At 55.1% G+C, this 16,591-nt stretch overlaps 1 protein-coding gene across 8 annotated transcripts; it reads right to left on the bottom strand.

Moving 5' to 3' along the window:
• Positions 1-1,005: 1,005 nt before the first annotated feature.
• On the bottom strand, positions 1,006-15,007 carry LOC308189107 (uncharacterized protein). 8 transcript variants are annotated; one of them, XR_013946014.1, is made up of 5 exons: positions 14,318-15,007; positions 9,792-9,838; positions 9,534-9,617; positions 9,190-9,310; positions 8,020-8,159 (listed from the first exon to the last, which is right to left on the bottom strand). XR_013946014.1 is itself a non-coding variant. In XM_080578854.1 (4 exons), the coding sequence occupies exons 1-4, from the start codon at positions 9,227-9,229 to the stop codon at positions 2,570-2,572; spliced, it is 288 nt and encodes a 95-aa protein (XP_080434980.1). In that variant the 5' UTR covers positions 9,230-9,321; the 3' UTR covers positions 1,006-2,569. The 8 variants fall into 8 exon arrangements, 3 of the variants coding, with proteins under 3 accessions (XP_080434980.1, XP_080434978.1, XP_080434979.1); XM_080578854.1 differs by lacking the exons at positions 9,534-9,617; positions 9,792-9,838; positions 14,318-15,007 and adding exons at positions 1,006-2,652; positions 8,526-8,580 and having other exon boundaries at positions 8,050-8,159; positions 9,190-9,321; XR_013946013.1 differs by having other exon boundaries at positions 8,020-9,310.
• Positions 15,008-16,591: the final 1,584 nt, after the last annotated feature.

The raw sequence follows: 16,591 nt of genomic DNA, 5'->3' as shown, positions 1-16,591 counted from the left end.
GGGACTTTCTGAAAGCGTGTCTGAATTGTGAATAGTGAATTAGAATCATTTACTTCGCTGCTAGAAGAAAAAGGAAGAAGGTGGTAAATACTTATTTGAAACAGAAGTTCCAATGTGACAGAAAACCAGAGTAGAAACATCAGTTATATAAGAACAATTTAAAATTCCAGTTTTGTATAGTTATTATTTATTCTCTAGAATAGCTGTTCTGTTCTATGCTTTCTTGCTTTCCACGGCTTGGATGCTAAATCTACAAGTATCCACGTAGTAGTTAGAGAAGACGGTATGAAGGTCATCCTGGTCCAAGATAACGGCTGTGGTATCAGGCTGAGTATCAATAGCTCTGTGCTGATGCTTATGTCAATTTATAAACGTTTCTGATTTCAGAGTGGAAACAGAAAGTAGCTATTATTATTTTCTTATCTCTGTTACATAGAAGATCTCAACATTGTATGTGAGAGATTTACTACGAATAAACTACAATAATTTGAAGACTTGTCTAGTGTTTCTACATATGGCTTGAGGGGTGAGGTAAGCTCTTCAGCAAGGTTTTGAAATTATTTATTGTTTATTGTTGTCCTTCTGTAGTGCAGAGTTTACATAATTGCTCATTCTCAAAACTCTATACAGAAGGTTCTGATTTCTAAGAGTCTGCCTTGTGAGTGTAGTTCAAAATATATTTCTTTGTCTTTTAAGAATAGATGGATTCCTAGTGAGAGGTGTATATTTGTGGTGGTTTTACTCAGGTGGGCAACCGAGTTCTACCATGGCTGCTCTCTCATTCCCCCTCCTCAAAGAGGAAGGGGGAGAAAATACAATGCCAAGGGCTCAAGGGTTGAGATAAGGACAGGGAGATCACACAGTAATCATCGTGACAGGTAAAACAGACTCAGCATAGGGAGATAGTAAGATTTATTGCCTGTTACTAACAAGCTAGAGAAGTGAGAAACAAAGGAAAGAAAATGCCTTCCCCTCATCCACTCTCTTTCCTCCCCCCCCCCCCCCCCCCCCCCCCCCCCCAAGCAGCGAAGGGGAATGGGGGTTATGGTCAGTCTATAGCGCTTCGTCTCCACCGCTCCTTCTCGGTCACTCTTCCCCTGTGTCGTGGGGTCCCTCCCACGGGATGCAGTCCTTGCCGAACTAATCTGGTGTGGGCTTCCCGCAGGCAGCAGCTCTTCAAGAACAAGTGCTATAGGTATGAGTCTGTACCGCAGGGTCCATCCCTCAGGAGCAAACTGCTCCAACCTGGGTCCCCCATGGGCAGCAGCTCCTGCCAGGTCACCTGTTCCTGCATGGGCTCCTCTCCACGGGCTACAGGTCTGGCCCAGAATCCGCTCTGGCAGCATTCTTCCACAGGCCACAGCCTCCTTCAGTGCGGGTCCACCTGCTCCACTGTGGTCTCCTCCATGGGCTGCAGCGTGGAACCCTGCTCCACTGTGGTACTCCATTGGTTGCAGGACAGCCTGCTTCACCATGGTCCTCACCACAGGCCACAGGGGACTTCTGCTCTGGCACCTGGAGCACCTCTCCCCCTCCTTCTTCACTGACCTTGGTGCCTGCAAGGCTGTTTCTCACTCCTCTCACTCTCCCAGCTGCTGTATGGCAGCGTGTGGTTTTTTTTTTTCCTGTTTTAAATATGTTCTCACAGAGTCACAAACACTATTGCTTATTGGCTTGGCTCTGGTTAGCAGTGGGGCCCTTACCTAACACAAGGCAGCTTCTAGATTCTTCTCACAACAGCCACCCCTATGGCCCCCTCCTACCAAAACCTTGTCACGTAAACCCACTACAATATTCTTTTTGCTTTCTGGAGTAAGAAGTTGTTTAAGTAAAACAAGACCTTCTTCTCAATTTTTGCTTCAGGAACATATAGGTGAAAGGCAATGGAAGATTTGACTGGATGGTAAATCATTGGTGACAGACATTTTGCTAAATACAGTACTTAAAGCCAAAAGAAGGTCCTGGATAAAGATTGGTTTTATAGGTACTGAAAGTCATTAAAGCTTTACTGACCCCAGTGACTTTTTTTAAGGGACTTTTATTAATTATTTGCAGGTGGTATATGAGAATTTTGTGGTGCTCTTTGAAGCTTGTACACTCCTTCAGCTATCAGTGACGCGTAGAGCAAGGTTTACAAAGATGCTTTTTCTTTCTCTAGGCATTGTCTAGCATCAGTCACGTTGCCCATGTTACAGTAACAACTAAAACAGCTGATGCAAAGTGTGCATACAGGTATGCTAGTTATGATCCAAGCAACTTCTGCTGTAGATAATAACAAACAGATGTTTCGTTTTCTTTTCAGTGCTCTTATTGGTGGGAATGGGGATACTGAATGAATACTTTGTTCCTAGGACAGTTACAAACAGGGCCCAGAATATGAGAAAACCTAGTTTGAATGATTTTTATTGCAAACTGTAAAGGTAGGCTTTACCTAAACAGTATAATTTAAAAGTGTGGGGGGGAAATCTTAAAAGGAGTTCCACTTCAGCAGCCACTGTAGGGTTAACTTTTATCTTTCACATTTCAGGATAAAACGATGTATGTACACAGTCAGCATGTCTTGCAAATTTCATGTCTCCGAACACAGAAACTTTTTGTGTTTCCTGGTCCTATCCAAAAAGGGTTTTGAATATCCTTCTGAAGACCTGAGCTCTAAACATAAGCAAAAATAAGCTCATTAGCATCTCAACTATTTCTAAGAAAAAGAAGGAAAAAGGTTTACATCTTGTTTTTTTTTGTTTTTTTTTTTTTCAGAAGACTGCGTGATGGTCTCTCATTAATTATGTCGGGTACGTAAGAGGTCAAAAGAAGTATGTCCTTAGGAAGTCATGCAGATGTGGAATTTCAGAAAGAACTAAACGATTCAGAAATCTTTCATTGTCAAAATCCTGTTATTGGCCCAAAAGGAAACACATCTTATGTATAAAGTCAAGAATTTATTATTAGTATAACTGAAGTGTGAAGTCTAGTGGAAGAATCATTATAAATGCAGGTCTAATTGTTAAAGAAAGCTACAATAACCCTACTATTACAATATAATAATCCTACAGTTACAGGATCAGTCTCAGTAGTACAATTTCAAAATGCGTATTCTGTTATCTACTACGTGTTCTCTGCTGTTACTCCCACTCTCCCATGGCCCTGATGGGCCCTAAGGTCAATACAGTCAGTTTTCTGCTAGCAGAAAGGGAGAAGCTGCAGCCAATTTGCAGCAACCCAAGTTCTTTGCTGGGAGATGTGTGGTGACGATGGGGTTTCTGTCTTCTTCCCCCCATTCGTGGCAACTGTCTGACAACTTATTTTTATTTTCTGCCTACAGCTTCTTACAGTGATGGAAAAATTAAAGCCCCTCCAAAACCCTGTGCTGGAAACCAAGGGACACAGATCACGGTAAGGTTTTTTTGTATGTTATCCTGCTGTTCCCTGGTCTTTATATTTGCACCACCTATTGGTATGTGTTGCATTGCAAGAGAAGAAGTGGGACATATTACACAAAAAAGAGTGGAAAGTTGAGGAGTGGTATAGCCAGATTTTCAGTTGGTCTTGTGGTGAGATGACGGCACTGCAGATGTTAGCATGTGATCAGGATGAGACAGAAGGCTACAATAAAGAAAAGCAGAGAATTCAAAATGGGAAGGAGCATGTGTGTTGCAAGGTTTAGGGTGGGAAGTGGAAGCCACCCTGGCCAAAGAGTCTGCAGGTGTGTGCTTGCCTTGTAGTGGGAATATGCACCCTCCAGGCTTTGCGTGTGAATCAGCCATAGATTTACGTTTGTGTTTATACAGAATAACATAAAGAGTAAACTTTCCTTTCTCACTATAGAAAAAGAAAAATAACTCGCATATCATTTCAATAAATAGTGAAAATGAACAACTTAAGCTGCTATTTTAATAGCGTTAATAGCCCTGATTGCAACAGCTGTTTTAAAGTTTATTTGTGGTTCATTATAACAATCTAATCAGGGAATCCATTGTTATTGGCAATGGAAGGAATATAATTTTCACTGAAAAGCGAGTACTTGTAGAGGTGGTGGAGTTTTTTCAAAAAAAAAGAAAAAATGTACCAAAATATTTAAAGCCATGTATTTCTCTAGAGTTTAAGTTTGTTAGGTAAACCAAAGCAGGTAAGGAAAAAAATCAAATGCTGATTTTTCAGAAACTAAAATGTTCTCAGAAAATTTTGTAGTATATATTCTAAAATTATCTTAATTATATAGTGAGAGGAGACTTAAACGTTTATTTGTGATCATCTCTATAGGTTGAAGATCGCTTTTACAGTGTAAGTACATGGAGGTAAGCTTTAAAACTTCCAAGTGAAGAGTATGCAAAAATACTAGAAGTTGTTGGCAGGTAAACTGAAATAAGAAACTCCAGTTTCTAGTACCATGGAGAGCACTGTTTTGTTTGCTTCTTTTCAGAGGGATTGGCATATGCATGTATGGTATTTCTTGTGCTTTTTTTTGTTTTGCTTCGCTTTTTTTTTTGTGTGTGTGTGTGATATTGGATAACAGTTAACAGTTCAGTTTGATAAAGAAAAAAACAGGAAAAATAGTATATTCACTCCATGCCTCTTATTACCAAGAATCCCAGCAAACAATTGGGTCCTGGATCGAGGATTCGGGGCTAGGAAGTTGGTTCCGTAGTTTGGGTCCAGGGTTAGTTGCAGGGTTAGCTCTGGGGTCAGGGCTCGGGGTTGGGGCTCAGGGTCAGCTCCAGGGTTGGGGCTCAGGGTCAGCTCTGGGATGGGGGTTCCAGGGTTGAGGGTTGGGGCTTGGAGTCCGGGTCAGCTCCGTGGTCCAGGGCTCAGGTCCGTGGCTTGGGGTAAGCTCCTGGGTGGGGTCGGGGGTCTAAGGGTCAGTTCTGGGTCCAAGGTCTGTTCCGGGGGTCTGGGGCTCAGGGTCAGCTCCGGGGTTGAGAGCTTGGCATCAGCTCCTGGTTCGGGGTCAGCTCTGTGTCCAGGGTTCAGGGTCAGGTCTGGATCCTGGGGTCAGGTCTGGGTCTGGGGCTTGGGCTCGGGGTTGGGTCCATGGCTTGGGCTTGGGTAAGGGTCCCAGTCCAGGGCTTGGATCTGGTTCCGGGGCTCGGAGTTGAGTCCTGTTCCGGGTACGGGGCTTGAGGTTGGGTCTGGGTCTGGGTTCAGGGCTTAGGGTCTGGGTCCTGGTCTGGGTCCGGGGCTCAGGGTCAGGTCCTGTTCCAGGTATGGGAATTCGGGTTGGGTCTGGGGCCGGACCCTGGGGCTCAGGGCCGGGGCTCGGGCTTGGGGGCTCAGGTCCTGGTCTGGGTCGGGGGCTCGTGCTGAGGTCCGGGGCTCGGGGTTGGGTCGAGTTCCGCAGCTCAGGCTTGCGTCCAGGTCTAGAACTCGGGGTCAGGCTCGGGCTTGGGTCCAGGACTCGGGGTCAACTCCGGGTTCAGGGTCGAGGGTCTGGGGCTTGGGGTTGGTCAGGGGTCGTGGTTCGGTCATCAAGGGTCTGGGGTTGGGGCTTGGGGCTAGCTCTGGGTCCAGGGTCTGTTCTGGGCATCGGGGGCTCGGGGTCAGCTCCAGGGTGGGGGCTCTGGGGTCAAGGGTCCAGGGCTGGGGCTCGGGGCTGGGGCTCAGAGTCAGGGTCAACTCCAGGGTCAGGGTCATCTTTGGAGTTGGGGGTTTGGGGTTGGGGGCTCAGGGTCAGCTCTAGGGTACAGGGCTTGTGTCCAGGGCTTGCAGTTAGCTCTGGTGTGGGGGCTCTGGGTTCAAGGGTCTGGGATCAGCTCCAGGCTCAGGGGCTCAGGGTTGGGGCCTCAGGTCTGGGGCTCGGGGTCACTTCAGGGTCCAGGGCTTGGGGCTGGGGCTCGGGTCCAGATTTGGGAGCTCTGGGTGAGCTCTGGGGATGGGGCTTTGGGTCATCTCCAGGGTCGGGAGCTCCAGTCCGGAGCACTAGGTTAACTCTGTGTTCAGGGTTGAGGGTCCAGGACTGGGGCTCAGGGTTGGGGCTTGGGGTCGGCTTCAGGGTCGGGGGCTTGGGGTCGGCTCCGGGGTTGGGGCTCTGGGGTCAAGGGTCCAGGGTGGGGGCTCCAGGGCTGTTGTTTGGGATTGGGGCTCAAAGTCGGGGTCATCTCTGGCATCGGGTGCTTGGGGTCAGGGGTTCGAGGTCAGATCTGGGTTTGGGGTCAGCACTGTGGTCCAGGGCTCTTGTCTGGGACTTGCAGTTGGCTCTGGGGTCAAGGGTTTGTGCTCAGCTCCAGGTTCAGGGGCTGGGGGTTGTGGGCTCAGGTCCTGGGCTTGGGGTTACCTCTGGATCTGGGGCTCAGGGTTGAGAGTCTGGGGTCGAGGGTCTGGGGTTGAGGGCTCAGGCTCGAAGTCGGGTCTGGATTAGGAGCTTGGGGTCGGGTCCTGGGTCAAGGGTCCAGGGCTATGACTCGGAGCTTGGGCTCAGGAGTTGGGTCCGGATTAGGGGCTCGGAGTCAGGTCCTGGGTTGAGGGTCCGGGGTTGGGGCTCGGGGTTCGTTCTGGGTCTGGCATCAGCTCCGGGTTTGGGGCTCTGGGTCAGGTGTGGGGTCTGGAGTTCTGCTCCAGGACTCGGTGTCAGCTCTGGGTTTGGGGTCGACTGTGGTTGAGGGTTCAGGGCTAGGGCTCAGGGTCGAGGGTCTGGGGTCAAGGGTTGGTGATCAAGGGTCCAGGGTTGGGGCTCAGGGTTGGGGCTTAGGGTTAGCTCTGGGTCCAGGGTCTGGTCCGGGGGTTGAGGGCTTGGGGTCAGCTCCAGCATTGAGGGTCCAGAGTTGGGGCTCAGGGCTGGGGCTTGGGGTTGAGGCTCGGAGTCAGGGTCAACTCCAGGCTTGGGGTCAGATCAGGGCTCGGAGTCAGCTCTGGGGTCCAGGGCTCGTGTCCGGGGCTCGCAGTTAGCTCCAGTGTGGGGGCTCTGGGGTTGAGGATCTGTGCTCAGCTCCAGGGTCAGGGGCTGGGGGATGGGTGCTTGAGTCCGGGGCTCAGGGTTACCTCTGGGTCTGGGGCTAAGAGTTGAGGGTCCGGGGCTAGGCCTCGGGGTTGGGTCTGGGTTCGGGGCTTGGAGTCGGGTCTGGATTAGTGGCTCTGGGGTTGGGGGCTCGGGTTGGGGACTCGGGCTTGGGGCTCGGCGTTAGTTCCGGGTCTGGCGTCAGCTCTGGGGATGGGGGTTCTGGGTCAGCTCCGGGGTCAGGGCTTGGAGTCAGATCCAGGGTCCGGAGCTCAGGTCTGGGGCTCTGGGTCAACGCCGGGTTCGGGGTTGAGGGTCGGTGGTCGAGGGTTCTTGGCTGGGGCTCGGGGTTGAAGGTCTGGGGTTGGGGCTCGGGGTTAGCGCTGTGTCTGGAATCTGGGGGTTGGGGGCTCGGGGTCAGCTCCAGGGTGGGGGCTCCAGGGTCAAGGATCCAGGGATGGGTCTCCGTGTTTGGGCTTCGGGCAGGGGCTTGGGTTTGGGGCTTAGAGTCAGGGTCAACTCCAGGGTCGGGGTCATCTCTGGGGTCAGGGGCTTGGGGTCAGGGCTTGAGGTCAGATCGGGGCTCGGGTCTGGGGCTCACAGTTAGATCCAGGGTGCAGGCTCCGGGGTCGGGGGCTGGGGGTCAGGTGCTCGGGTTCGGGGGCTTGGGTCCAGGGCTCAGGGTCAAGAGTCTGGTCTTGAGGGGCTGGGGCTTGGGGTTGGGGCTTGCGGTCGGGCCCGGGTTTGGGGCTCAGAGTCAGGTCTGGATTAGTGGCTCTGAGCTTGAGGGTCTGGGGGTGGGGGTCAGGGTTTCACATGAACACGTGTGTTGTCATCCTATGCCTGAAAACACGTAAAAATGCGTTTGGTCACAACATGTCTGAACAGGCGTGAAGATGTTTTGTCACCACACGAGTGAGCACGTGTGAACACGTGTTCACCCAATACCTGAAAAACGTGTGGAAAAGCATTTCATCACTAAACACTTAAATGTGTGTGAACATGCCTGTTGTCACCATATGACCGTAAACACGTGAAAATGCATTTCATCACAGCATGCCTGAACACGTATGTAGCCACCAGATGCCTGAAAATGAGTTACAATGCATTCTTTCACAACATACCTGAACAGGCGTGAACACAAATGAACACACATGTTGTCACCATATACCTGAAAATGTGATTTGTCACAACATGGCTAACAGGTGTGAACCCACACATTGTCAGCATAGACCTGAAAAAAGCGTGAAAATACGTTCCATCACAACACGCCTGAATATGCGGTGTATTGTCGCCAAATTCCTGAAAACACGTTCAATGCATTTCTGCATAACATACCTGAACATGCGTAAGCACAAATGAACACGCATGTTCTCCAATGCTTAAAAAACAGTTTGGTCACAAAATGCTTGAACACACATGAACATGTGTGTTGTCCCCAAACACCTGAAAAAGGTGTGGAAATGCATTTCATCACCAAACACATGAGCACCATGTGTCAGAAAATGCTTGAAAATGAGTTTCGTGACAGCAGGCGTGAACATGTGTGTTTTCCTGAAATGCCTGAAAACGCGTTCAAATGCGTTTCTTCACAACATACCTGAACACGTGTGAACACACATGAACACGCATGCTGTCATCCAATGCCTGAAAACCTGTGGAAATGCGTTTGGTTACCACATGCCTGAACAGGTGTGAAGATGAGTTTCGTCACAACATGCATGAACACTCGTTAATGCATGTTGTCACCCAATACGTGAAAAAGATGTGGAAATGCATTTCATCACCAAACACATGAACACATGCGAACATGTGTGTTGTCAACATATGATGGAAAACACGTGAAAATGTGGTTCGTCACAACATGGTTGAACACGAGTGAACAGATGTTTTGAAACCAAATCACTGAAAAAACGTGAAAATGAGATTCATCACAACATGGACAAGCAGGTGCAAAAATGCGTATCATCACCACACGTCAACATGCGTGAACACACGTGTTGTCACCATATGACTAAAAATGCTTGAAAATTCATTTTGTCCCAACATGTGTGAACACACATGAACACCTGTGTTGTCACCCGATACCTGAAAAACGCGTGGAAACTCATTTGGTCACCAAACACGTGAACACGCATGAACATGCGCATTGTCACCATATGACTGAGAACGCTTGAAAATGCGTTTCGTGACAGCAGGCGTGAACATGCGTGTTTTCCTGAAATGCCTGAAAACTCATTCAAATGCATTTCTTCACAACATACCCGAACACGTGTGAACACACGTGAACACACGTGTTGTCATCCTATGCCTGAAAACCCGTGGAAATGCATTTGGTCACCACATGCCTGAAGACAAGTGAACACGTGTGTTGTCACCCGATACCTGAAAAACACGTAGAAATGCATTTCATCACCAAACACGTGAGCACGCGTGAACACGTGCGTTGTCACCGTGTGACAGAAAATGCTTGAAACTGCGTTTCGTGACAGCAGGTGTGAACATGCGTGTTTTCCTGAAATGCCTGAAAATGCATTCAAATGTGTTTCTTCACAACATAGCTGAACACGTGTGACCACACATAAACACGCGTGTTGTCCTCCTATACCTGAAAACGCGTGAAAATGGGTTTGGTCACAACATGCCTGGACACACATGAGTACACATGAACACGCGTGTTGTCACCGAATACCTGAAAAACACGTGGAAATGCATTTCATCACCAAACGTGAACATGCGTGAAGACGTGTGTTGTCACCATATGACCAAAAACGCTTGAAAATGCATTTTGTCAAAGCACACGTGAACACATGTGTTGTCACCAAATGGCTGGAAATGCGTTCAAACGCACTTCTTCACAAGATACCTGATAATGCGTGAACACGCATGCTCATGCATGTCATCACCCAGTACCTGAAAAACGCGAGGAAATGTGTTTCATCACCAAACACGCAAACGTGCGTGAACACACGTTTTGTCAACATATGACCAAAAGGCTTGAAAAAACATTTTGTCACAACATGCGTTGTGACAAAAACACCCAAACTCCTCCCCCAACTCCTCCCAACCCCTCCCCTCCAACTCCTCCCCGTTCCCAACTCCTCCCCCAACACCTCCCCCCCTCCCAACTCCTCCCCCAACTCCTTCCCCCCCTCCCAACTCCTCCCCGAATTCTTTCCCACTCCCAAATCCTTCCCGAACTCCTCCCTCCCCTCCCAACTCCTCCTCCAACTCCTCTCCCCCACAACTCGACCCCCAACTCCTCCCCCCCTACACCCAACTCCTTCCCCAACTCCTCCCCCCCCAAATCCCCCCCAACTACTCCCTCCTCCCAACTCCTTCCCCATCTCCTCCCCCACTACCGACTCCTCCCCCAAGTCCTCACCCCCTCCCAACTCCTCGTCCAACTCCTCACCCACTACCAACTCCTCCCTGCCCACAACTCCTCCCCCAACTCCTCCCTCTCCCATCTCCCTCAACTCCTCCCCCTCCAAACTCCTCCCCCAACTCCTGCCCCTCCCTCCCAACTCCTCCCAAAAATCCTCCTCCCCCAAATCCTCCTGCCCAACTCCTCCCCCAACTCCTCCCACCCCAAATAATCCCCCAACTCCACCCACCCCAAATCATCCCCCAACTCCACCCACCCTCCCATCTCTTCCCCAAACCCATCCCCCTACTCCCAAACCCTCCCCCAACTCCTCCCCCATCTCCTTCCCCCCTCCCAACTCATCCCCCAACACATCCCCCCCCAACTCCTCCCCAAACTCCTCCTTCCCAACTCCCAACTCCTCCCCCAACTCCTCCCCCCTCCCAACTCCTCCCCCAACTCCTCTACCCCTCCAAACTCAATCCCAACTGCTCTTCTAAATCCTGCCCCTTACAACTCCTGCCCCGTCCAAAATCTTCCTCCCTCCCAACCCATCCCCATCTCCTCCCTCTCCCAACTCCCCCCCAACTCCTCCGCCCCCCTCCCAACTCCTCCCCCTACTCCTCCCAAGCCTCCCAAATCCTCCCCCAACTCCTCCCCCTCAACTCCTCTCCCAACTTCTCCCCCTCCCAACTCCTCACCCAACTCCTCCCCCTCCCAACTCCTCCATCCCCCCCAACTCCTGCACCCCAACTCCTCCCCCAACACCTCTGCCCCTCCCAACTCCTCCCCCAACTCCTCTCCCCTCCCAACTTGTCCCCCAACTCCTCCCCCCAACTCCAAACTCCTTCCCCAACTCCTCCACAACCACTCCCAACTCCTCCCACAACACCTCTCCCCTCCCAAATCCTCCCCAAACACCTCCCCCCCTTCCAACTCCTCCCCAGTTTCCTCCCCCACTCCCATCTCCTCCCCCAACTCCTCCACCCCTCCCAAATCCTCCTCAAACACCTCCCCCCCTCCCAATCCTCCCCAAAATCCTCCCACAACTCCTCCCCCAACTCCTCCCCCCCAAATCCTCTCCCAACTCCCCCACAACTCTTCCCCCAACTCCTCCCAGCCCCTCCCAACTCCTACCCAAACTCCTCCCCCCTCCCAACTCCTCCCCCAAATCCTCGTCGCCTCCCAACTCCTCCGCCAATTCCTCCCCCCAACTCCTCCCCCAAGTGCTCACCCCCCAACTCCTCCCCCCCCAAATCATCGCCCAACCCCAACCCCCTCCCAAATCCTTCCCCAACGCCTCCCCCCAGCAACCACTACCCCAACTCCTCACCTCCTCCCAATTCCTCCCACCCCAACTCCTCCCCCTTTCCCATCTCCTCCTCCAACACCTCCCCTCCCCCAAATCCTACTCCAACTCCTCCACCAAATCCTCCCTAAACTCCTCCCCCCTCCCAACTCCTCCCCCAGTCCCACTGCCTCTCCAAACTCCTCCCCCACTTCCAACTCCTCCACAATTCCTCCCCTCCCCCAAATCCTACTCCAACTCCTCCCCCAACTCCTCCTCCAACACCTCTCCCCTCCCAACTCCTCTCCCAATTCCTCCCCCCAACTCTTCCCCAATCTCCTCCCCCCAACTCCTCCCCCAAATCCTCCCCCCTCCCAACTCCTCCCCAAACGCCTTCCCCCCTCCCAAATCCTCCCCTAACTCGTATCCCCTTCTAAATCCTCCCCCAAATCCTCCCTCCCATCCTGAGTCCTCCCCCAACTCCTGCGCCCTAACTCCTTCCCCAATTCCTCTCCCCCCACAACTGCTCCCCCAACTCCTCTCCACCTCTCCCAACTCCTCCCCCAACTCCTCCCCCCTCCCAACTCCTCCCCCAACTCGTCCCCCACAACTGCTAACCCCCCTCCCAACTCCTTTCCCCCCCCAAATCCTCTAACTCCTGTCCCCCCATCCCAACTCCTCCCCCAACTCCTCCCCATCCCAATTCTCCCCCAACTACTCCACCCCTCAAAATTCCTCCGCCAACTCCTCCCCCCCAATACCATCCCCTCCACCAACTCTTCCCCCCCTCCCAAATACTCGGACAACTCCTCCCCCCCCACTCCCAACTCCTCCCCCCCCACTCCCAACTCCTCCCCCCCACTCCCAACTCCTCCCCCAACTCCTCCCCCCCAACTCCTCCCCCCACACCTCCCCCCCTCCCAACACCTCCTCCAATTCCTCCCCCCTCCTAAATCCTCCCCCAACTCCTCCCCCCCCCACCTCCTCCCCTCTTCCAACTCCTCCCCCCTCCCAACTCTTCCCCGAACTCTTTCCCCCTTCCCAAATCCTCCCCCAACTCCTGCCCCCTCCCAACTCGTCCCCCAAATCCTCCCCCCCGTCCCATGTCCTCCGCCAACACCTCCACCCCTAACTCCATCCCCAACTCCTCTGCCCCCCAACTCCTCCCCCAGCTCCTCTCACCCCTCCCAACTCCACCCCCAACTCCTCCCCACAACTGCAAACATCCCTCCCAAATCCTCTCCCACCCTCTCAAATCCTCTATCTCCTGCCCCCATTCCAAATCCTCCTCCAACTCCTCCCACCCCAACTTCTTCCCCAACTCCTCCCCCCCCTCCCTACTCCTCTCCCAACTCTTCCACCCCTCCCAGCTTCTCCCCCAACACCTCCCCCCTTTCTCAACTTCTCCCCCAACTCCTCCACCCCTCCCAAATCCTTCACCAACTCCTCCCACCCTCTCAATTCCTCCCCCAACTCCTCTCCCACTCCCAACTCCTCCCCCCGCAACTCTTCCACCAACTCCTCCCCCCAAATCCTCCCCCAGCTCCGCCCCCCAAGTCCCCCCCAACGCCTCCTCCTCTTCCCTAACTCCTTCCCCAATAGCTCCCCCTTCAAACTCCTCCCCCAACTCCTCCCCCAAACTCCTCCCCCCTCCAAACTCCCCCCTCAAACTTATCTGCTAGCCTCCTAACTCGTCCCCCAACTCCTCCGCCCCTCCAAATCCTATCCCAACTACTCCCCACCCCTCCAACTCCTCCACCCCTCCCAAAACCTCACCCAACTACCCCACCTCCCAACTCCTCCCTCAGCTCCTCCCCCCTACTCCCAACCCTTCCCCCAATTCCTCCCCCCCATTTCCAAACTCCTCCCCCAAATCTTCCCCCAACACTCCCAACTCCTCCCCTCCTCCCAAATCCTCCCAACTCCTCCTCCCCTTCCAAATTCTCCCCCAACTCCTCCCCCCCTCCAACTCCTCCCCCAAATCCTCCCCCCCTCCAACTCCTCCTGCAACTCCTCCCCCCCAATCCTCCCCCAATTCCTCCCACACTCCCAACTCCGCCCCCAAGTACCCCCCTCCCAACTCCTCCCCCAACTCCTCCTCCCCACACCCAATTCCTCCACTAACTGCTCCGACCCCTCCCAATTCCTCCCCAAACTCCTCCCCCCCAACTTCTTCCCCCCTCCCAACACCTCCCCAAAGTCCTAGCCCCTCCCAACTCCTCCCCCTACTCCACCCCCCTTCCAACTCCTCCCCCCTACCTCCTCCCCTTCCAAATTCTCCCCCAACTTCTCCCCCCCCCAACTCCTCCCGCAACTCCTCCCCCCCCCCCCAATTCTCCCCCAACGCCTCCCCACCCCCCAACTCCTCCCGGAATTTCTCCCCCCCTCCCAACTCCTCCTCCAACTCCTCCCAGAACTCCTTCCCCTCCACCTACTTCCCCAACTCCTCCACCTCGTTCCCCAACTCCTCCCCCCCGCTCCCAACCCCCTCCCCCCTCCCACCCCTAGCCTTGGCAGCCGGGGAAAGGGGAGAACGACCAGGCAGGGAGCCTCACTGCAGCCCCCCCTCCCGGAAGTCCTGCACAGCAGTTTAACTCCCAAATCCTCCCCAGACTCCTCCCCCGCATGCGCGGCCCCGTGCCGCCTGCAGTGCCCACGTTTCGCCGGCAGGTGGCTGCAGAGGGCGCAAGGGGACACCACCGTGCATGCGAAGCACCATCCCACCTGCAGTACTCACGTTTCGCCGGCAGGTGGTGGCAGAGGGTACCCGGGGACGCCATGGTGCATGCGCAGTGCCGCCCCGCCTGCAGTACCCATGTTTCGCCAGCAGGCGGTGGTAGAGGGCGCCCATGTGTGCCACCGTGCATTCCCGGCCCCGTGCTGACAGCAGTACCCGCGATTCACCGGCTGGTGGCGGCAGAGGGCGCCCGGGGGCGTTGCCGCACATTCCGGGCCCCATGCCGCCTCCAGTACCGGCGTTTCACTGGCTGCTGGCGGCAGAGGTCGTCCAAGGGCGATGCCGCGCATGCGCGGCCCCACGCCGACAGCAGTACCCACGCTTCACCAGGAGGTGGCAGCAGAGGGCGCCCGGGAGCGTTGCTGCGAATTCCGGGCCCCACACCGCCTCCAGTACCCACGTTTCGCCGGCAGGTGGCTGCAGAAAACACCACCGAGCATGCGTGGCCCCGCACCACCTGCAGTTCCCACTTTTCACTGGCAGGTGGCTGCAGAGGCCGCCCGGGGTCACCACCTCGCATGAGCGGCCCCACACCGCCTGCAGTACCCACGTTTCGCCAGGAGGTGGCGGCAGAGGGCGCCCCTGCGCATTTGTGGCTCCACACCGTCTGCAGTACCCGCGTTTCGCCGGCAGGTGGTGGCAGAGGGCGCCCGGGGACACTACCGTGCACGCATGGCCCCACACCGCATGCAGTACTCACGTTTCACCAGGAGGTGGCGGCAGAGGGCGCTCGGGGGCGCCACTGCATATGCGCGGCGCCGCGCTGCCCGCAGTACCCACGTTTCGCCGGCAGGTGACGGCAGAGGGCGCCCGGGGGCATCACTTCGTATGCGCAGCCCCGTGCCGCCTGCAGAGCCCACGTTTTGCCGGCAGGTTGAAGCAGAGGGCGCCCGGGGACACACCGCATATGCGCGGCCCTACGCCGCCTGCAGTACCCACGTTTCGCCGGCAAGTTGCGGCAGAGTACGCCCAGGGGTGATGCCACGCATGCACGGCCCCGTGCCGACAAACAGTACCCCCGTTTCGCCGGCAGGTGGCGGCAGAGGGGACACCAATGTGCATGTGCGGCCCCGCGCTGTCTGCAGTACCCGCGTTATACCGGCCGGAGGCTGCAGAGGGCGCCTGGGGTCGCCGCCGCGCATGCACAGCGCCGTCCCACCTGCAGTACCCACGTTTCGCCGGTAGGTGGCAGGAGAGGGCGCCACTGCACATGCACGGTCCAGCAGCGTCTGCAGTACCCGCGTTTCAGGGGCAGGTGGCGGCAGAGGGCACCCAGGGTCACCACAGCGCATTCCCTGCCCCGTGCCGAATGCAGTACCCGAGTTACACTGGCAGGTGGCAGCAGAGGGCGCCAGGGGACACCACCATGCATACGCTGCCCCACGCCGCCTGCAGTACCCACTTTCGCCGGCAGGTGGCAGCAGAGGGCGCCAGGGGACACCACCATGCATACGCTGCCCCACGCCGCCTGCAGTACCCACTTTCGCCGGCAGGTGGCAGCAGAGGGCGCCAGGGGACACCACCATGCATACGCTGCCCCACGCCGCCTGCAGTACCCACTTTCCGCCGGTAGGTTACTGCAGAGGGCGCCCCGGAGGCGCCATCACGCAGGCGCTGCACCAAGCTTAGTGCAGTACCCACATTTCAGCGTCAGGTGGTGGCAGAGGGGACCCAGAGGCGCCACTGCGCATGCGCAGCCCCGCGCCATCTGCAGCACCCACGATTCGCCAGGAGGAGGCGGCAAATGCCCAGGGGAGTTGATGCGCATTCCGGGCCCCGCACCGACTGCAGTACGCGCGTTTCACCAGCAGGTGGCAGCAGAGTTAACCCGGGGGCGTTGCTGCACATTCCTGGCCCCGTGCCCAAAACAGTATCTGCGTTACACCGGAGTTGGGGAAGGAGTTGGGAAAGGAGTTGGGAAGGGGCAGAGAAGTTGGGAGAGGAGCTGGGAGGGGGGGAAGAAGTGGTGGAGGAGTTGGAAGGGGGGGAGGAGTTGAGTGGGGGTAGGAGTTTGGGGAGGAGCTGGGAGAAGGGGAGGAGTTAGGGGAGGAATTCTTTGGGGACATCGCTGGGGGAGGAGTTGGTGTGGGGGAGGAGTTGGTGTGGGGGAGGAGTTGTGTGCATTAACCCCACCCCCTAACCCCTCCCCCAACCCCACAACCCCTGGGGTTAGGGGAGGAGTTGAGTGGGGGAGGAGCTGGGGGAGGAGATGGAAGGGGGAGGAGCTGGGGGAGGAGTTGGGTAGGAGTTTGAAGGCAGGAAGAGTGGTTGGGT

This window comes from Anser brachyrhynchus, assembly GCF_964034855.1.
Source record: "Anser brachyrhynchus genome assembly, chromosome: 2".
In the NCBI taxonomy this organism is placed as follows: domain Eukaryota; kingdom Metazoa; phylum Chordata; class Aves; order Anseriformes; family Anatidae; genus Anser; species Anser brachyrhynchus.
The sequence above is the reverse complement of the archived record's forward strand: the minus strand, read 5'-3'. Positions and strand labels throughout refer to the sequence as shown.